Genomic DNA, 21,935 nt, shown 5'->3' with positions numbered 1-21,935 from the left:
TAGAGAAATGCAAATCACAACTACGGTAAGGTATCACCTCAGTAGGAATGACCATCGTTAAAAAGTCTGCAAATGACAAATGCTGGAGAGGAGTTCCCACTGTAGCCCAGTGGGTTAAGAACCCGACTAGCATCCATGATGATAGAGGTTCGATCCTCGGCCTCAGTGGGTTAAGGATCCGCTGTTTGCCGCAAGCTGTGGCACAGGTCACAGATGTGGCTCCGATCTGGCATTGCTGTGGCTGGGGTATAGGTCGGGAGCTGCAGCTCCGATTCAGCCCCTAGCCTGGGACCTTCCATATGCCTTGGGTGTGGCCCTAAAAAGACAAAAAGACAAAAAAAAAAAAAATTCCTGGAGAGGGTGTGGAGAAAAGGAAACCCTCCGACACTGTTGGTGGGAATATGAATTGGTGCAGCCAGTATGGAGGGTCCTTAAAAAACTAGAGTTGCCATATGATTTAGCAATACCACTCCTAGGATTATATATCCAAACAAAAGTATAACTGAAAAAGATATATGCATCCCTATGTTCACAGCAGCACTATTCACAACAGCCAAGACATGGAAACAACCTCGGTGTCCACCGACAGATAAATGGATAAATGTGATACATGTATATAATGGAATAGTACTCAGCCATAAAAAAGAATAAAGTAATGCCGTTTGCAGCAACATGGATTATTATAGCAGAGATTATTCTACTGAGTGAAGTCAGAAGGAGAAAGACAAATACCGTATGATATCACTTATACGTGGAATCTAAAATATGACACAAATGAACCTATCGGCGAAACAGAAGCAGACTCTTGGGCAAGGAGACTAGATCTGTGGTTGCCAAGGGGGAGGAAAGGACTGGGAGTTTGGGGTTAGCAGACGCAAACTATTACATACAGAGGAGATGACAACAAGGTCCTGCTACAGAGTAGAGGGGATTCTGCCACTGGCTGCAACATGGATGAATCTTGAGGACAACATGCCAAGTGAAACAAGCCAGTCACAAGAGGACATACAGTGCGTGATTGTGCTCATATGAGGACCTAGCGCAGTCAAATTCATAGAAAGTCAGCAGGTGGCTGGGGGGTGATGATGGGGACTTGTTCAATGGAACGGAGCTTCCGTTTTCGCTAGATGAAGAATCCTGGAGACGGATGGCGCTGATGGTTGCCCTGCTGTCAAGGGACTTAAAGCCACTGAACTCTATACAGTTGAAAACAGTAAAGACAGTGAATGGTAGGTAACGCAGGTTGTACCACCATGAAAAGAAAACTCAACTCAACTCTCTGACTAGGCGTTGTCTCCCCTTGGCTCAGGGCACTAGAGCAATGGGTGGCCTGGGCAACTGCCCGGCTCTGGAGGGGACACTCTAGCCAGGGGACCAGGGAGCGTTCTTCCTGGGGAGCTGGCCCTCCGAATGGGACCATGACCAACCTGTGTGACGGCTGTGTCACCCCCGTTCCCGTCCCTGGATTACTGGCTAACTTTCTGCCCTTCTGCGGCCCCTGCCGAGGAGGGGGCGTAAAGGCTAAGGAAGCTTCTCCAGTTGGGGTGGGGGCTCTTCCCCCCTCCCACGACAGCTGAGCCTCAAGCAAGGCGAGGGTTCATCTGCAAATAACTTGTAGTCACCGCCTCCTACCCCCTCCGCTCCCTACCACCCCCCCACAATCCTGTATCCAGGGTTTCTCTGCATCAGAGGATTCAACTGACCGTGGACCATGGAGAACTGCAGTATTTACTGTTGAAAAATATCCGTATGAAAGTGGACCCAGGTAGCTCAAACCCACGTTGTTCAAGGGTCAACTGTGCAGTGGATGCTCGTTGGACGCAGTGGTTCTGTTCTATAAAGTCCCTTGGACACGGAATTAGGGAGTACGGAACAAGTGCTCCTGGGGGAGATACGGGGCCGGGTTCCTTCGAACCTTGGGTCGCAACATGCTTGTCAACCACCAATACAGGAACCTTATTTTATGTGTGTTGCCAGGATGTCTGTTTAAAGACACCCGGTTTATTTCGTTTTACTTTTTTGGGCCACGCCCACTGCATGTGGCAGTTTCTGGGCCAGGGATGGAACCTGTGCCACTGCATTGACTACGCTAAGTCCTTAACCCGCTGGGCTGCCGACTCCAAGACTACGGATTTACTGCACATGTTAATTCACTGACACTGAACTCAGGCCTGAAAGAAGCTTTTCTCACCCACGTGTCCCCCCATCACCGCCGTGATGGGCCAGGGGATAGTACACAGGACGTCAGCGCCACTTTGGGGCCATTTTAGATCATGAAGTCACCACAAAAAGGTACCTAATACCACAAAAGTGACACTAAATAGCTAAATAAATGGCTGGAGAGAGAAGGCAGAGGTCACCCTGCCTGGAAACCTGCAGGCTGGGCGACTTGAAATCTGCTGCGCTTTGCAAGTGGACCGTCCGGTGCCTGAAATGCAGCTGGAGGGATTCTTGGAAAACACAGATCTGATCCTGGCGCCTCGGCTCTGCTGCTCAAGACCCAAGACCCTCGGGGGCTTCAGGTCTCGGGTTTGGAGCTCGTGATGTGGGCGGCGGCTGTCTCCCAGGCTCCCTCACCTTCTCCTGACGCTCCTGCTCCCCTGAGCCCTCGACACGCTGTCACCTTATCTTCCTTCTGTATCACTCCCCCCCCCCCCCGCCGCCCTGATGGACAGAGCATGAGGGGTTCCGATGCGTCCCCAGCCCTGAGATGAGACCTGGCCTTGGGATGCGTGTCTGTGGACCACGCAGAATGAAGGCGCGGGTCCCTCCCCTCCCGTCTCACTCACTCTTCTTGAAGAACTTCTTCCGACGTCCGGCCGGGCTGAGCTGCTCGTCCCCGCTGTCGCAGATGCAGGCTGCGCTGCCCTGGATGTAGTACTTGGGCACCAGGTTGGACAGGGCCTTGCTGCCCCCGGGCCGGGCGGGGCCCTTGCACTTGTGCAGCTTTAGCTTCCCTGTGGCGTCCTCCACGCACTGCCACTTCTGCAAGACACGCCAGGGCCTCAGCCTCCCGGGCCTGGGCCGGGGCTGCCCCCGCCGGCCCCCATCCTGGCACGTCCCTCTTGTGGCCCCGGCTGGGACACGGGCTCACAAGGGCTCCGTGCCTGCAACTAGCTGCTCTGGGATGGAGGGACACACGCCCGCAGTGGTACCCAGGGTGACGCGCTCTGGCTGAGCATGAGCCGGTCACGGGAAGGGCCCTCTCGGAGAAGCACCTGGCGGAGGGCATGGCTTGTGCACAGAAAAGGGCTTTCCTGGAAGGCACAGCATGAACCGAGACAGAGCAGCAGCACCAGCATCTGCCGGCAGGGAGATCCTGGGGCTGGGATCCTGGAGGCCCTGGAGCTCTGAGTCTGGGGGCTGGGTGGGACTGATGCCTCCCCAGCTGGTCTAGGCCCCCCGTGCTCCTTCCCTCTGGGTTGAGCAGTGGGCTCCAACAGTCTGTTCTGAAGATGCTGGTACCGCCCCCTCCTCTGCAGGGGGCCGGGGGGGGGGGACTGCCCCACCCCCATGTGCTGGGAGTAGGAAAGGCCAAGATGGGCCAGCAGGGGGCGACTCAGACAAGGATTCCCAGGGGACAAAGCCCCCCTGGCCTCATCTGCCCATTCCTTGGAGCTCAGACCTGAAACTGGAACCACTTTGAGATCTGCCCAGAACGTCCGCTCCAGGAGGGCATGGCTTTCTGTTCAGGGCATTTGAGGCTGTGGCTGCCCCAGTGCCTGGGAGCGTGCCAGCAGCGAGGCTGCTCTGAGCGCTGCTCCAGCAGCTCCAGCAGCTCCAGCGTAAGCCAGAGCTCTTCAGCAGCTCAGGATGGTTCTCCCCGACAGGTGTCCTCCACGGCCTGGGGAGGGGCCGTGGCTTGCAAACAAATGCTGGACAGGGAGGGGGTGGGGGTGGGGTTGCTACAGGGGCGGGTCGGGGCTAATTCTGAGTCTAGTGATAAATCAGAGCCGCCTGGATGCAGCCTGTGACCGCCACCCAGCTCGTGCCCCGCGTTGGTGGCCCACGGGTCTACCAGTGAGAAATGGACTACGGAGGGCTGGGTTTCACTTGTTCTTACAGGTGCAACGGGCATGCATATCCGGGCCTGAGCCACAGTGGATGAGCTCAAAGTCCCAGCTCCCCTACTCCTGCCTGCCAAGGACCAGGCCAGCCCAGGCCACCCCTGCCGTTCCTCCCCCTTGCTCATCACAACCCTCCCCACCCCCCAACCCAGCCTCCTGCTTCTGGCCTTTCTTTCCAAGGCTCTGCTCCCACCCCCACCCCCAGCCCCCAGAGCCCCCCCTGGGCTTTCTGGCACCAGTCACAGTTTCTGCTGTCTCCAAACACTAGTTGGATTATAATTCTTTAGTATTTCTCTCGAAATCAATTCATTTTTTAAAACTTATTTACTTAAGGAGTTTCCACTGTAGCACAGTGGAAAAGAATCTGACTAGGAACCATGAGGTTGCAGGTTTGATCCCTGGCCTCTGCTCAGTGGGTTAAGGATCCGGCATTGCCATGAGCTGTGGTGTAGGTTGCAGACACGGCTTGGATCTGGTGTTGCTGTGGCTCTGGCGTAGGTTGGTGGCTACAGCTCCCATTGGACCCCTAGCCTGGGAACCTCCATATGCCGCGGGTGTGGCCCTAAAAAGTGAGACAAAAAAAAAATTATTTACTTAAAAAGGCAATTTCTCAGAAATTGACAGACCATTGTAAATCAACTATAATAAAATGTTTTCTTTAAAAAAGGCAATTTCTTATTATTCCTATGTAAGTGGGAAACCCTCCATGAAGATGATCTGAGACTGAAAACAATTGAAATAGTTGTTTAACTTTATAAATACTGTGCAGAGGCCGGCTGTGTCTTTGTTATAGAGGGACTGAGCAAGAGGCACAGCGCAGCTAAAGACACACATGCGCCCCCACGGGAGACCTGTCCTCTGATGGGAGCTTCACCTGTATCACCTGGCATCACCCTGGGTCTCACACAGCGAGGGCACTGGTCCTGCTGGTCCACTGGCCTAAAGGCCGGGGAGCAGGCCTGGGCTGTGGTTAGGAGGGGTGACCCCTGGGAGAGAAGGAGGGACAGGAGAGGCACTGTCCCCGGCCCAGGGCCTGGCTGAGCATCCTCACCTGGCCCAGCTGCTCACACGCCGTCTGGTACTCGGCGCGCTGACACAGGTCTTTCACGCGCTGGTACTTGGGCAGGAAGTTCTCCTCCTGGGCATCCACCTTGTCACTGTCCCTCTTATGGAGCAGTTTGCTGTGGGGCGGAGAGCAAGCACAGGACTGGCCCCTGGCTCCGGGGGGAGTGCGTGGCCCACCCGAGAGGTGGCCCCCACTGGGCCCTGGTGTGGTGTCGCCAGGGAGGAGGTGGGCCAAATCTTCTCGTTGTCCACCGACTTAAGAAATGGGGATTTTATAAGAATCCTCCCAAATGACACAGGTTGGCAACAAACTGAAAAGCATGTAAGGCATTGTACAGACAGGACCACGCCTGTCTGAAGGGTACAGGTGGCCTCCAGACGCAAATTCTCTATCAACCATAGGAACAGCGAATGGGCTTCCTCGTGGGTGGGGGCGGGGTGTGGACACACATTTCCAGCCACTGGTGGAAGGTACTACAACAGCCACCTGTTTCGTCCTGCCCTCCACGGGGAGGTCTCTAACATTATGGGGAGAGGTGGCGGCTGCCAGGCACTTTCTGGGATGGAGCAGGTGGGGGCTGCCTGGGGGCTGCTCGGCCACATGCGCAGGGGTGGCTCCCGCGGGCCCCCGCACTCACCCTCTCTCTACCAGGAAGGAGTCCCTCCAAACCCTCATCTTCTTCTTCAAGTGGAACCTGGGAAAAAAGCACACTTCTGTCTTCCCATCAGTGTGGGGGGGGGCTCAGAGGCTCCCCCCCGCCCCCAAAGCAGGGATGGTGCTCGGAGCCTTGGCTCAAATCAGCATAGACCCCGGGGGGGTAGCTGGGGTGAGTACAGATGCCCACATCCCCAGAGAAGACCTGCATTTCCCTGGAGACTGGGTCTGAGGGTACGAGGGGTGGAAACGACCCAGGTCGAAGTCACTCTGAGCCACACACGGTCGTGGCATGTTCACCTCCGTGCCCCCCAGCAGGTCCGAGGGCTCCCGCAGGGTCAGAGAGATCACTTCTCCTCCAGCTCAGCGCCAGAAGGGCTCAGCCTGACTAGGTTAATGACACTATGTTTCGGGGGGTGGTGTTTTTCCCCTTTGATCCTCTGAAGTCGGATCGCTGTAATTTAAGTCTGCATCTCACATAGTTTCGCTCTATCATTTCCATGTCCCAGATGGGGAAGCCGCCACCCTGAGCCTGACTCCCAGCTATGCTGGCTCCCAACCCAGTGCCCCCACCCCCCACATATGCCATTTATACTCTTGCAGTTCACAAAATATCTTAGAGGGAGGAGGCTCAACAGATTGTCCCTACTGGACAATCACACGTGGACAGACAGTGCCCACCAGGGCTGGACCCTCTGAGCTGCAGGAGGTCCTTGCTAGAGGTTGCAACCCTCCGTGTCTTGGGGCCATCAACACAGTGGGCAGTTATACTGCTGGCCACCAGATGTCGCTGCTGCCTCGTCAGTGACTGAGTCCTCCTGTCCCCACCAGACCCAGCTCACCTCCCTGCCACCTATTTTTTTTTTTCCTTGTCTTTTTGCCATTTCTTGGGCCGCTCCTGCGGCATATGGAGGTTCCCGGGCTAGGGGTCTAATCGGAGCTGTAGCCGCCGGCCTACGCCAGAGCCACAGCAAAGCAGGATCCAAGCCAAGTCTGTGACCTACACCACAGCTCATGGCAGCTCTGGATCCTTAACCCACTGAGCAAGGGCAGGGATCGAACCCGCAACCTCATGGTTCCTAGTCGGATTCGTTAACCACTGCGCCACGACGGGAACTCCCCTATTTTTTTTTTTTTTTGGCTCGCCATCACTGTCCTTTTTTCTGCCACCAGGACATCTAGGAATATGTTCCCATCACACCATCCAGCATTAGGGCCACAGAGCATGGCGATTAAGAGTGCAGCCTCTAGCCTGGAGTCTGAAAGCCGGAGTCAGACCCAGACCTGCCAAGAGACCTCTGACAAGTCATTTGTCCTTTGAGATGCAATTTCCGAATTGGCAAAATGGGATCCTCGCCATGTCTAGTGCACTGGGTTACAGTGAATTCAAAATTCAGAACAAGGCCTGGCATACCATCAGCGCTGAATTGGTGTTCATTCCGACTGTGGTTACTCTTTCTGCAAGTCTTACTCAGTTTAGGCTCGGAGAGCGTCCTCACCTGGCTCCCGTGGCCACACTCCAGCTGGGAAGGTGGAATCTTAGGGAGGGAGCCTCCTTCTCTCCCACAGCAGGTACGTGGTCAGGGTTGGGGGGGGGGCCCTAGCACCCCAGCTCCTGACCTTGAGGATACCCTCCTCTTGACCTGCACAGCTTGGCTACGAGTTTCCGTGGTCCAGGGCGCCCAGCACCCATGCTGCCCCCTCACCGATTCGCCGGCCGCTCTGTGTCCAGCAGCTTGAGGATGGATTTCCCGTCCATATCCGAGGGGATGTCCAGCCCTGCGATGTCCAGGATGGTGGGGGCCAGGTCGATGTTGAGGACGATGTGGGGATTCCTGAGGGGGGCAGGGAGAGCAGCACTCGGCCACCTGGGCAGAGGTGACCCAGCCTCCCTCCGAAGAGGGGTGGTTGGGGGGTGGGAGGTCGCGGGGGGGGGGGGTGCTGATGCCCTGAAGTGGGGGAAGCTGTGGTCCTTCATGTCCCTCTCCTGCCCCTCGGCCCCCAATGCTCCTCCTCGGCACCCCAGTTCGGCTGAACCCCGCCCTGACCTCCATGCCCTCCCCACAACCACAGGAAACTGGGGATCACAGCCCCCACCTGGCCTCGACTTGGCTCTTGCTTCTGCCAGGAAGGCCCTCCCTGCCCCCACTTCCTGAACAAAGGACACCCTCTTTTAAGGGCTCTCCCAATCCTTGGACCTTCCCCTGGGTCCTTCTCTGAACCCCTGAGGCAAACACTGCCCCCCGCTCCCCCTGTCCAATGTGCCTAAATAGGCCAAGCAAGGGGCCTTTGCCCTGGTGGCCCCTCTGCCCAGAATAGTCTTCCTTTGTGCCCCAGCGGGCACTTCACTCCCCACCTTTACTTCCTGGCTAAACAATTTCCAAGGAGGCTCATGACACACTAAGTGGCCCTGAGACGGCCACGCTCTGGGCATCACGCCCTCATGCGATCCCCTCGAGGGTGGGCCAAATGGATAGAACGTGGCAAGGGTGACAGATGTCAGACCACATGATGTCACATGGTATCCTACTGTCTTGTTCGCTGGCCCTTCTTGGTCTCTCTTTCCTCCCTGGTTGGTTCTGAAGAAGCAAGCTGCCCTTAATTCACCCCCAGCAAAGGATGCCTGGTGAACACCCTGGGAGGCAGGCTGTGTGAGCTCAAGTGCTGTTTGCACCTGAACAACCACGTGAGCGGGGAAATGGGTCCTTCCCCAGTCAAGCCTCCAGATGGGACAGCAGCCCTGGCGGATGCCTGGATGTCAGCGTAAGCAGAGGACCGACCTCAGCTGGGCGCAGACCTCTGACCAACAGAGACTGTGATACACGCGTGGCGCTTTCAGTTGCCAGGTGTCTAGTCGTTGGTCACACAGCACTGATGTGAGGCCCTTCCCGAGGATCTTGTTTAGAATGGCCACCCTCCCCTTCCTTGCTCTGTCTTGCTCCCAAAGCCTTGTCACCAGTTTTCCACATATTTGACTCATTTTCCCAGCTTGCTGTCTACTGCCCAAGTAGAATCTAATGGGAAGGCAGCAGGCATTTCTGTCTGCCTTGTTCACTGTGTAACCCGAGGACTTTTACACTTAGAGCACATAGTAGGTGCTCAATAAGTGCTAGCTCAGTGAATTCTGTTACTTCTCCCATGTCTGGTTTTGACCTGGGGTGTTGCTGACGTGGTGGTGAGTGACTTGCGGGCGGTGCCCAGCACAGGGCTATACCCGTTGGATGGACGATGGCCGCATGGACACATTCTCCATTAAACTGGGGCAGGGCCTGGGTCCAAGGGTTTCAGATGTCTTTCACCTCCTGCCTCTCCCTAGCCTGGCACCTTGTGAACACTGGGTGGGGAAGGGTGGGCAGCCAGGTGTGCTGGAGGGTCGTGGGGTGAGGCTGGGCAGGTGAGAGAAGCTGGGTGGTGGAGGGCCTTGAAGCTAGTGGGAGGGTGACCACATAGTCTAGAGGGATCTGGAAAAGACTGCTGGGTGACAGGGAGCTAAGGTGAACGTTGGCAACCAACAGAGGGATTGACTTGAGATTGTCCGGGGGTCCTGCCCTGCTCAGCCTGGGCAGGATGGACAGAACTGTATTTCCCACCCAGCATCCACGCCGGGCTCAGTGGGAACAGCTTCTGATTCTGGAGGAACTACCAGCGTCATTCAGATTCCACCACCAGATGTACTCAGCTGGGTCACTCAAGGCTTCTATCACCCCAGTTACAGTGCTTGGTTCAGGGATGGACGCAGGACCCGAGTCAGGCCACTGAGAATCAGCCTCAGGGCTTCTGTTCAAACCACTGTTTATTTTCCCAAGCTGGATGGCTTAAAAGTCTGGGGCTGTGATGACCCTGCCACTGGGAGAGCAATAGCCTGAGAATGAAGCCAATTTGGAGGAAGCAGGACTCAGAGATGGAAAATGAGAGCTTCCTGTTGTCATGATGTGACAGCTGGATCTAGCCTTGCCTGAAGCCAGAGCCGACCTTGGACTTTCCAGTTACTGTAGCAACTGCACTCCTTCTCTCTTACTTGCCTTGCTCATTTTGAGACTCCTTTCTGCTCACAACCCAAAGAGTCCTGGCTGACAGCCCTGAGTCTGACATTTGCACTCTCTTTCTCTGTGGTTTTGGGTCCTAAGAACCAGATCACAGCCTCTGAGGCTCACCAAACCCACAATCTCTGTGCCTGTAGAGTCCTGATGGGTCAAATTCTTTCTATTCACAGGGGCGGTGCAAGGTTTCTAAGAGGCGTTATGGGGTAGTGGACAGTTGCAGAGGCTGGCTGGTTTCAAGTTCCAGCTCTTCCCCTTAAGTGCCATGTAACCTCAGGGAACTTAACTTATGCCTCCGTTTCCTTGGCTTTCGAGGAGGGATAATAATAGCCATCTACCTTGTAGGGTTGTTGTGATGCTTCAGTGAATTACCTGGATGGAAAAATGCTTACACTGGGAGTTCCCGTTGTGGCTCAGCGGAAACGAATCCAACTAGGAACCATGAGGTTACGGGTTCGATCCCTGGCCTCGCTCAGTGGGAGAAAGATTTGGCGTTGCCCTGAGCTGTGGTGTAGGTCACAGATGTGGCTAGGATCTGGCATTGCTGCGGCTGTGGTGTAGGCTGGAGGCTACAGCTCCAATGAGACCCCTAGCCTGGGAACCTCCATATGCTGCAGGTGCAGCCCTAAAAAGACTCAAAAAAAAAAAAAAAATGCTTACACTGAAGCCTGAAGAATAAGCTCAGCTATTGTTATTATAGCCATTTGTTTCCTTTTTTTCCTTTTTTTTTCCCGCTGCCCCAGGGCATATGGAGTTCCCAGGCCAGGGATCAGACACGATCTGCAGGTGTGACCTAAGCTGCAGCTGCAGCAATGCTGGGTCCTTAACCCACTGTGCTGGGCCAGAGATCGAACCTGCGTCTCAGAGCTTGCAAGATGCTGCTGATCCCGTTTTGCCACAGTGGGAACTCCTACAGCTATTATTATAGGTGGCGACCCTGCAACCCTGAAAGTGAGGCACTGGGTGAGGTTGGCAGAGGAAGGGGGACGAGGCTGGGCCCGAGCTCGCACAGCCTGCCTCCTGGAACTGCCACCCAGCATCCCAGGCGGTGGGAACATCTTGGTCCCAAGATGGTACTTCCAACGCCCTTGCGGGAGGAATTCTGCAACAAGCCCTGTCAGGGCCTGTGTGTGTCCTGGGCTCTGGGCTCGGATGGACGTCAGACCAAAAAGCCCCGGAACAGTGATGCATCTGCATTTTAAACCACCAATCGGGTGGGTTCCTGGAATGTCCTGGCTGATCTGAGGACGCGGTGGCCACCACGGCTGGCCTGCCTACCCCTCCCTGCATAGAGATGGCATTTGCACTGCCAGAACATGTCACTGCCAAGGTTAATCCAAGAGGAATGCTGGCGGAGGGCCCACGTGGGCGGCGAGGAGAGCTGTTTCCCGGGTGCTGCTGGTCTCAGGGGGTGTGGGAAAAGCGCTGCCCGGGCGCCTCCCTGACAAGCCCCAGGCCCAAGGACTGCTCGGGCTGGAGAGAAACCGAGGTGGCAGCCCCACGCGCTGGAGGTGACACACACACACACACCCGCACACACACACAGCCCTGCTCCCTGACTCCCTGGCAGAGCGCCCGCCACAAACAATCTGTTTTCACAGGAGCTCCCATCAGAGGGGTAGGCGACGCGTCAGAGTCCACCTGGGTGACATCATTACTGTGTCGCTGGCACGGAGATCCACCTGCCCGAGTCACTGTCCGGTGGCGCTGGACAGTGGGCGGGGAGGGGAGTCCTGCTGCGCTGCCTGCAGCTCACCCGTCCGGGTGCCAGCAGAGCCTGGAGGCCTCCCTGGGCCTTGGGGCGCCAGGGAGGGGTGGGGCGCACTCACAGCGAGCCGGCCTCCACGTTGGGGCCCCTCACGTAGAACGGGACCCGGATGTCAAACTCGTAGGGCATGGACTTGCCCTTCACCAGGCCGAACTGGCCGATGTGGTAGCCGTGGTCGGCGGTGTACACGATGTAGGTGTTATCCAGCTCGCCCGTCTCCACCAGCATGTTGTAGATCTGAAATGAAATGTGGGGCGGGGGGGGGGGGTGCCGTCAGCGGTGGCCACCAGCCACGCAGGGCGCTTTGGGCACCGTGAATCTGAAGGTTAAGCTTTCCTGTATTTTACTGAATTTAAATAGTCATGGATGGAGTTCCCAACGTGGCTCAGTGGTTAACGAATCCGACTAGGAACCATGAGGTTGTGGGTTCGATCCCTGCCCTTGCTCAGTGGGTTATGGATCTGGCGTTGCCGTGAGCTGTGGTGTGGGTTATAGACGCGGCTTGGATCCCACGTTGCTGTGGATGTGGAATAGGCCAGTGGCTACAGCTCCGATTCGACCCCTAGCCTGGGAACCTCCATATGCCACGGGAGCAGCCCAAGAAATGGCAAAAAGACAAAAAAAAAAAAAAAGTCATGGATAACTTTAAAAAAATGTATCCATGCAACAGGAGTTCCCTTCATGGCTCAGAGGTTAATGAACCTGACGAGGATCCAGGAGGAGGCGGGCTGGATCCCTGGCCTCGTTCCATGGGTTAAGGATCCGACGTTGCGACGTTGCTGTGAGCTGTGGTGTAGGTGGCAGATGCTGTCTGGATCCAGCAGGGCTGTGGCTGTGGTGGAGGTGGGCCGTGTAGCTCCGATTTGACCTCTGTCCTGGGATCGTCCATGTGCCGCGGGTGAGGCCCTAAAAAGAAAAAAAAATATCCATGCAACAGAAAATTCTCCAACAATAAAAACACGGAAGCACTGACACAGGCAACCATCTGGACGAACCGTGAAAACATCCCAGTAGGTGAAAGAAGTCAGAGGAAAAACCCCACATCCTGTAGGATTCCTTTTATAGGAAGTGTCCAGAAGAGGCACATCCAGAGAGACACAGGGAGTTGCCTCAGGCGAGGGGGTGAGGAGAGCTCAGGGGTGAAGGCCAACAGCAGCAGGGTTTGTCTTTGGGGTGATGAAACTGCTCTAAAATGGACTGTAGTGATAACTGCACAACCCTGAGAACACACTGAAACCACCGAGGGTGGAGGCATAAATTAGGGGTTTGGGATTAACGTATACATGGAGTTCCCACCCTGGCTCAGCAGAAAGGAATCTGACCATCACCCAAGAGGACACAGGTTCGAGCCCTAGCCCCGCTCAGTGGGTTGAGGATCTGGCGTTGCTGTGGCTGTGGGGTCAGCCAGCGGCTACAGCTCTGATTCAAGCCCTAGCCTGGGAACCTCCATATGCCTTGGGTGCGGCCCTAAAGAAACAAAACAAAACCAAAAACAAACCATATACCCACTACTATCCATCAAACAGATAACCACCAAGGACCTTCTGTAGAGCACAGGGAGCTATGTTCAGTATTTTGGAATAACCTACAAGGGAAAAGAATCTGGAAAAAAAAAAAAGTATACATATAACAGAACCACTTTCCATACACCTGAACGGAATACAACATTGTAAAGCCATTAGACTTCAAACCCAAACCAAAACAGAACACGCCCACTGAAATGTACACTGGGATTGGCTGAGCTGCGTGGTGTGTGCATTACACGTCCACAAAGCTGTTTAATCACGTCCACAGCCACACGGGGCTCCCGCACTGAGCAGAGCCGGGGCTGGAACACAGGCTCCACGAGGGCAGGGCGTTTGCTGGGTTTGTTCACAGCCGGCTCCCCTTTTTATCCTGCCTCTGTCTCTACTCCTGTCCCGCTGACGATGCTGGGGGTCGGGAAGCAGAGGGAAGGGCAGGGCGGGAGGCCGATGGGGTGGGGGTGGGGCAGCCTACCGTCTCCATCGAGTCGTCCACGGACATGAGGGTCTGCAGGCGCTTTCGCTGCAGCATGTTGGTGAATTCCATGTGGATGGGCTTCATGGGCCCCGTGTAGCGCATGATCCAGTGCTTGTCAGGGTTGGGCGCGTAGTTGTAGCTCGGGGTGCTGGCGGGATGACACAGAGGTTAGGCTGGGGGGGGTGGGGCGGTGCCTGGGCCTAGCTCCGCCCCCCCACCGGACTCTCCCCACATCTTGGGGGGAGCTGCAGCCTGGGGTGAAACCTCCCCCATCTGGATGCTGGCAGGTCAAGGTCGATCTTCGTTAGGTCGGCCTCTCTCCACGTGTGGGGCGTGCCTGAAGCCCCGAAGGGAGACCATCCCTCCCGTTTTCGGCCCCATGAACAGGCCCCTTGCGAAAAGGCCAAAGTCTCAGTCTGTGCTGGGCTCACCTCCCTCTGGAAGGAGGAGAGACATTCAAGTGCAGAGCCTCCAGCAGGCACAGCACCCAATTCTAACTTACTAAGAGGGCATTCAGTTGGGTCGATGGCAAGTGGAGTTATTGTGGTTAATCATGTACGGCGTGGCTACAGCATTTCCTTTTGTGATAGATTTTAGTTAAAAGAAAAGGAAACTGGTTAAAAAATTAGGTGAACAGTCTGGCATGTACGGCCCAAAGCTGAGGCTGGTGCTTGAGTGGGTACGTTTGGGACACGCCACCTTCTCTGACTCAGCTGTCACCGTGATTCTTCCCGTATGGTTTACTCTCGCATTCACGACAGAGGAAACAGAGGGTCAGAGGGGACCTGCTTGTGGTCTTACTCGGTGGGTGGTGGAGCCACTGGGCTCCGTGACTTCGGCTGCGGGATCAGCTGCAATGAATGAACACGCACAGGAGAACCTCTGATGGCTGCTGCGCTCTGATGATGCGCCCGCCGGGTTCAACTCCTGGGAGGGTTTGCCTCTATCATCTCATTTAATGCTCCTCACAGTTGTAGGAGCTGGCGCTGCTTTTATGCTCCTTGGCGAGACATGGGGATGCTCAGGCCCAGAGAAAAGACTAACTCGCCACAGTCCACACGTTACAAAAGCCCGCAGAGCGCGCGCGACCCTCACGCTGGTGCTGATGACACCTGAGGGCCAGATCTGAGCCTCCCTCTCCAGGCGGAGCTGCAAGCAGAGGTGGAACTTGCACAGCTATTAAGGAGGCAAAGGCCTTGGGGCGTGGGGCGGGGTGGTGCGAGGGCCCCAAACACCCTTCTCTCAGGGTCAGGACCCCGGCCCCCACCCCCCAATCACAACCCCAGGGTAGGAGGCGCAGGGCAGCGGGTGGCAGCCTGACAGTTATGGCGACTGTTGCTATGCAGAGCGTGGGTGAGTCACAAGATTCCTTCTGGACTTTGCTTTGCGTCTCTGGCTGGTCTCCTGCCGTTAAATCCAACCCCGGCCCACGGCCTCCTTTGATGACAAGAAACGCCGCCCTCTCCCGTGCGCCCGCAGCACCCCCAGGAGCAAGCCCCCGGCCCCTCTCTGCCCTGCGCTCCTCGCCCAGGAGCCCGAAGGGGCAGCGGGGGTAGGGGCTGCTCGAGAGATGCCCTCAGGGGCCCAGATGCAGCACAAAAATGCAGAGCAGTCATCCCCGAGTCAGACTCTCCTGGGCTGGGGTCTGCCCTGGAGAATGGGGAGGAGCTTGTCAGGGCTCTGATTTCTGAAGCCCTTCTTGGGGGCCACGGTCTGGAGTCGGGCCGAGGCGGGCTGGTCGGTCTCCACCCGCCCTGCCCCCAGGAGGGTGTCCTGTTTTCACGGGAACCCAGCCGCCTGCTAAACAAAGAGTTGAAACCCTCACCTCCTCAAGAATCCGAGGAATGTCTGGTGGCTCACAACCCGCCTGAAGGATAACATCCCTCCTGGGCTGGGGGGCTGGGGGTGGCGGGCAGGAGGGTGAGTGGGCCCCCTGCTTGGTATCTGGAGACCTGACCCCCCCTCCCCCAGGATGTGGCTCCCGCGGGTGATAAAAGGAGGGCCTTACTTCAAAGACACTCTAGGGGCTGTGTGTGTGTGTGTGTGTGTGTGTGTCTTCTCTCTGTGAATATCTGGGTCTCTGTTTCTGTGTGTACATGTGTCTATCACTGTGTTTCTGCATATCTGTGTATACATGTCTCTGTGTGTAGCTCTGGGTGTGTTTGTATCAGTGTTCAGTTTTATGTGTGTCTCCGGGTTTGTGTGTCAGTGTGTGTATATGTGCTTGTATCTTTGTATCTCCATGCGTTTGTGTCTGTTTCTGTGTATCTGTATGTGTCTGTACCTTTGTGTTTCTGTATATGTGCTTGTATGTGTACATGTCTGTGTTTGTATGTGCATTTATGTATCTTTGTGTGTCTACATGTGTATCTGTGTGTCTTGTGCATCTTTGCGTGTCTATATGTGTATCTGTGTGACTTGTGTATCTGTGTGTGCATTTGCATATCTTTGTGTGTCTATATGGGTATCTGTGTGTCCTGTGTATCTACCTGGGTGTGCATTTGTGTATCTTTGTGTATATGTGTGCATTTGCGTATCTTCGTGTCTATATGTGTGTGCCTGTATCCGCCTGTGTGTGTGTGCATCTCTGTGTGTGTATGGGGCTGGGGAGGGAGGGTGGGGCCCTGGGCAGGGGGTATAGATCCACATGGCACCAAGTAGCATTCGTCAGAACCCACAAGCCCAGCCCAAGAACATAGCACAGGGTTTGATGGAGTGAGAACTTTTGACAGGAGCCTTGAGAGAGAAAGATCTGGAACTCTGACCCAAGGACTCTGTCCCCTCCTCAGCCCCCTGACTGTTATAATTAAACATCCCAGCTGCAGAACTTTCTGGCGTTTGGTTTTGTTTTGGAAATGATTATACCCCAGAGATAAGACAGCCTTCCAAACACACCCCTAATAAGGCGAGGGGGTGCTCTGGGTTTGGAATGGCAGGCATCGCTATAATTTTCATCTCAAAGGGAAAATAAATGAGCAGGCAATGTCAAACAAGCTCATCAGGAAACTCGGGGCTGCTGAGCGCCAGGGTGCCAGCACCTCTGGTAGAAGAGAAGCTGCAGAAGCAAAGCCTGCGTTCCCCACCCCGCGGCTCCTCCCTTAGGTGGGGCGGAGCTGCCCTTACGCCCCTTCCCAGGAAGGTGAGCTGTTGGGCGGGGGTGGGGGGGGGGCTGGTATCTCGGAGGGAGGAGTGGGCTGGGGGTGGGAGTGGGGGCGGGCAGCCGAGTCAGATGTGCAGGGAGCCAGTGCCGCTGTCTGGGGAGGGAGGGAGGGGTGGGGCGCCGCGGTCCCTGGAGTACAGTTCATCATCTGTCAAACCCTCCTCCCCAAAAACCAGGGGATGAGAAGGTTAACACACTGCCTCATCCCCTCTGAGCCGCCCTGCCCGCTGTCAGAAAGCAATCAGAGCCAGGGGGTTGCGGAGGGCAATGCATTCTGATTTTAATGAAAATTAAACACCCGGAATATTCAGGCGGATTCCAAATTGCCCTGTCCTTGTCGCCCCAATGTCACCGCAAGGGCTGCTGAGTATCACTGCTAAGCAGGAGGTGGCTGGAGGCAGAGAAGAGCGGAAGAACTTTCCAGAAAGACTGACTAGCCAGCTGGAGGGAGGAGAACTGGAGGGGTGAACAGACAGATGGGTATGGGGCTGGCTTTGAATCCTGGCTCTGCCGGTTACTGGGCGGGGGACCTTCGGGAAGCTCCCTAACCTCTGGGCCTCAGTTTCCCCATCCATAAAGTGGGAGTACCAAGTGCGGCAGGCGGCCTCCAAGGGAGCCCTCCATGGCCCCCACATCCTGGTAATCCCACACTCGCGTGGCCCCCTCCCAGACTGCAGGAGCACTGGTCTGTGTGACCAGTAGAATACGGCAGAGAGGCTGTGTCCCTTTGAAATTAGGTTATAAAAGACTACGGCTCCCCCCTCACCCTGCCCCCCTGTCTCCCTGATCATCTGCTCTGCAGGAGGCCAGCTACCAGCTGTGAGGACACTCGTGAGCCCTCTGGAGAGCTGCTGGTCAAGGGGCAGCCTTGTGAGTGAGCCCCAGGCAAGCTTCAGTGGGCGGCAGCCCCAGCTGACTCCTGCAACCTCAGGAGACCCTGAGCTAGAATCTTCTAGACAGGCCGCTCCCAGATTCCTGACTCACAGACCCAGTGAGACAATAAACACTGTTGCTTTAAGCTGTTAGATTTCAGGGTAACTTGTCACACAGCAATAGCGAACTGATACCTCCAAGGTCACCGGGAATATTCTAGGATTCAGTGCAATGGAAAGGGCTTAGCACAGAGCCTGTCACAGGGTCAACAGCCTAAGAAAGCCTGTGAATATATTAGTTGTCTCAAAAGAACTTTTTTTTTTTTTTCCTTTTTTGGCCACCCCGCAGCGTATGGAGTTCCTGGGACAGGGATCAGACAGGAGTGGGAGTTGTGACCTACAACACAGCTGCGGCAACGCTGGATCCTCAACCTGCTGTGCCCAGCTGGGATGGAACCTGTGTCCCAGTGCTCCAGAGACACTGCCACTCCTGTTGCGCCACAGAGGGAACTCCAAGAATGTTTTTCAAATGTGCACAATAAAAATATGTAGGATTGCAAAAGTCACCTATGACATAGGTATGCACCTGAAATGCAGTTCTAACCACAGATCTGGGTGGGAGGATGTGGCTGGCACGTTGAAAACTCGTGTTGCCTCTTTGGCCTGTTGTTACTGGATCTATATCCTGGTTTCCCCACAGACTGGCTGTGTGTTCCTGGGATCTGTACACTGGGAGGATTAGAGAGAAGAGGCAGCCTGGTCTCCGTCCTGACATCCCTGCGGCCGAGCCTGACCCTCCCCCTTTGCTGCCTCCCTGCAGCTTTGCAGGCAGCGCCCCGAAGCTTACATGTGCTGGGACGCGTTGGGGAAGAGGCGTGAGTACTGGGGGGCCGAGTCCTCGGGGCCGTGGGGGGCCGCATGGCTGATGACCATGAGGACGGGCCTGTGTGGGTACATCTTCTTGGACGTGCGGAAGAAGCTCACGCTGTCATTGGTGATCAGGTCCGTCAGGTAGTCCTGGGGGGCGGGAGAGACAGGAGAAGGTGTGACGAGCCAGGCCTCCCTGCTGAGCACCTGCTGTGTGCCAGGCACCATGCTGGGCATCCGGGACACGGCAGTGACCCAAACAGACAATCCCTGCCCTTGTAGAGCCAATGACCAAGGGGCAGAAGGCAACAACGAAGTAAGTAAAACAGGTAATAAAGAAGCAAATTACCCACAATGGAAAAAAAAACAGAGAGGAGGGAGGATGGGCGAGGAATCGCAACTTGGCATGCATGTGTGATACTGAAATAATAATAGCAAACACTAGCCTGTGTTCACATGTATTAGCTCATTTAATTATTGTTTCTATTTTCTGTATTTTTTTAATTGACGTACAGCTGACTTACAATATTATATTTGTTTCAAATGTATAACACAGTGATTCATACACAGTGATATATACTGAAAATACGTATATATTAAAACTTTTTTTTTTCTTTTTGGCTGAGCCAGAGCATATGGAGCTCTCGGGCCAGGGATGGAATCTGAGCCAGAGCTGGGACCTACGCCACAGCTGCGGCAATGCTAGATCCTTCATCCATTGCTCTGGGCAGGGATCAAAATCTTGTCCCTGTGCCACAGTAGGAACTCCAGGGATTCAATATTTTTATAGCGTATATTCCATTAAAAGTTATTAGAATTATTCTCAACAGTGAAAAGCTGAAAGAACCCCTACTAAGATCAAGGACAAGACAAGGATGTCCTCTCACCACTTTTATTCAACATAGTTTTGGAAGTCCTAGCCATGGCAATCAGAGAAGAAAAAGAAATAAAAGGAATCCAAATTGGAAAGGAAGAAGTAAAACTATCACTGTTTGCAGATGATATGATACTATACATGGAAAATCCTAAAGATGCCATCTGCAAATTGTTAGAGCTCATTAATGAATTTGGTAAAGTTGCAGGATACAAAATTAATACACAGAAATCTACTGCATTTCTATATACTAACAAATGAAAGATCAGAAAGAGAAACTGGAAAACAATCCCATTTACCCTCACATCAATTCCTAAGAATAAACTTACCTAAAGAGACAAAAGATCTGTACTCTGAAAACTCTTAAGATGCTGATGAAAGAAATCAAAGATGACACAAACAGATGGAAAGATATACCACACTCTTGGATTGGAAGAATCAACATTGTCAAAATGACTATAATACCCAAGGGAATCTAAAGATTCAATGCAATCCCTATCAAACCACCAATGGTGTTTTTCACAGAACTAGAACAGAAAGTTTTAAAATTTGTGTGGAAATACAAAAGACCCTGAATAGCCAAGGCAATCCTGAGAAAGAAAAATGGAGCTGGAGGAATAAGGCTCCCTGACTCCAGACTCTACTACAAAGCTACAATAATCAAAACAGGATGGTACGGACACAAAAATAGAAATATAGATCAATGAGACAGGATCGAAAGCCCAGAAATAAACCTACGCACCTATGGTCAACTAATCTTTGACAGAGGAGGCAATAACATACATGGGAGGAAAGAGAGTTTCTAACACCATACACAAAAATAAACTTGAAATGGATTAAAGACCTGAATGTAAGACCAGATTCTATAAAACTCTTAGAGGAAAACAAGCAGAACACTCTCTGACATAAACCACAGTAATACCTTCTCAGACCCACTTCCTAGAGTAATGACGATGAACAAATGGGACCTAATTAAACTTAAAAGTTTTTGCAAAGCAAAGGAAACCATAAACAAAATGAGAAGACAACCCACAGAACAGAGAAAATATTTTCTAATGAAGCAACTGACAAGGGATTAATATCCAAAATATCCCAAACACCTCCTGCAGCTCAGTATCAGAAAAACAAACAAGCCCATGAAAAAATGGGCAGAAGTTCTAGATATACATTTTGCTGAAGACATACAGATGGCTAAAAAAAATACATGAAAAGATGCTCAATGTCACTAATTGTTAGAGAAATGCAAATCAAAACTACTATGACTTACCACCGTACACCAGCCAGAATGGCCATCATCAAAATGTCTACAAATAAGTGCCAGCAAGGCTGTGGAGAAAAGGGAATCCTCTTACACTGTTGGTGGGTATATAAACTGGTGCAACCACTATGGAAAACATTATGGCAGTCCCTCAAAAAACTAATGCTATAACTACCATACAATCCAGCAGCCTTACTTTCTATCTGGAGAAAAACCATAATTTGAAAAGATATATGCAGCCCAATGTTCATTGCAGCACTATTTACAATAGCCAAGACATGGAGGCAACCCAAATGTCCACCAACAGAGGAGTGGATAGAGAAGATGTGGTACAAATACACAATGGAATATTTCTCAGCCATAAAAAAGGATGAAATAACGGCACTTGTAGCAATATGGGTGGACTTAGAGATTGTCATACTAAGTGAAGTCAGTCAGACAGGGAAAGATAAACATCATATGATATCACTTATATGTGGAATCTAAAAAAAAAAAGGATACAAATGAACTTATTTGCACAACAGAAACAGACTCACAGACTTGGAACAACTTGTGATTACCAAAGGGGACAGGTTGTGGGGGGGGGGGGTTGGGGATGGACTGGGAGTTTGGGATTGGCATATGCACACTGAGGTATATGGAATGATTGGCCAGTGGGGACCTGGTGTAGAGCACAGGGAACTCTAGCCAATATTCTGTGATAATCTATGTGGGAAAAGAATCTGAAAGAGAATGGATGTGTATATATGTACAACTGAATCACCTTGTTGTACAGCAGAAATTATCACACCCTTATAAATCAGCTATACTTCAATAAAACTTTAACAAATGAAAAAATTATTACAAAATAATAGCTGTAATTCTCGGTGCTATACAATATATCCGATTGCTTATCTATGTGGCACATAGTCGTTTGTCTCTCTTAATCTCATACTCCTATCATGCCCCCTCCCTGCTCTCTCTCCATGGTGGATACATTCCTATATTCCGGGATTGTCTCTAATGGGGGCAGGAGCAGATGAACATATAAAGAAAAAACCAAGAGAGTGACGAGGTGTGATAGAAGGAGGAAATAAGACAAGATGTGACAGAGTAACAGGGAGCTGGGGTGGGGGAACATTTTAGCTGGGGCAATCCGGGAGGGCCTCTCTGAGGGGACGTTTGAGTGGAGATCTGAGTGATGAGCAGCTGGGCATAGGAAGATCTGTATCACTGGAGTTCACTCTCAGCTGCTTGCTGGAGTCCTCAGGGGAGCTTTACTGAGGCCTGAGCCCTCTTGCAGAGATTCTGGTTTAATTGGTCCATGGT

The 21,935-nt window shown here is 53.4% G+C and overlaps 1 protein-coding gene across 4 annotated transcripts in view; it reads right to left on the bottom strand.

The window, feature by feature from the left end:
* Window positions 1-21,935, bottom strand: part of SULF2 (sulfatase 2) — a 151,672-nt gene that overhangs the window by 22,621 nt on the left and 107,116 nt on the right. For all 4 annotated transcript variants that reach the window (XM_047770932.1, XM_047770929.1, XM_047770930.1 and 1 more), the window contains exons 5-11: window positions 18,476-18,645; window positions 13,594-13,744; window positions 11,657-11,832; window positions 7,494-7,622; window positions 5,771-5,827; window positions 5,119-5,248; window positions 2,790-2,985 (exon numbers count right to left, since the gene is read on the bottom strand). In XM_047770932.1, the coding sequence (XP_047626888.1) occupies window positions 2,790-2,985; window positions 5,119-5,248; window positions 5,771-5,827; window positions 7,494-7,622; window positions 11,657-11,832; window positions 13,594-13,744; window positions 18,476-18,645 (1,009 nt within the window). The remainder of the gene's footprint in view (window positions 1-2,789; window positions 2,986-5,118; window positions 5,249-5,770; window positions 5,828-7,493; window positions 7,623-11,656; window positions 11,833-13,593; window positions 13,745-18,475; window positions 18,646-21,935) is intronic.

This window comes from Phacochoerus africanus, chromosome 3 (genome assembly GCF_016906955.1).
Source record: "Phacochoerus africanus isolate WHEZ1 chromosome 3, ROS_Pafr_v1, whole genome shotgun sequence".
Classification (NCBI taxonomy): Eukaryota; Metazoa; Chordata; class Mammalia; order Artiodactyla; family Suidae; genus Phacochoerus; species Phacochoerus africanus.
This window is presented reverse-complemented; position numbering and strand designations above follow the sequence as displayed.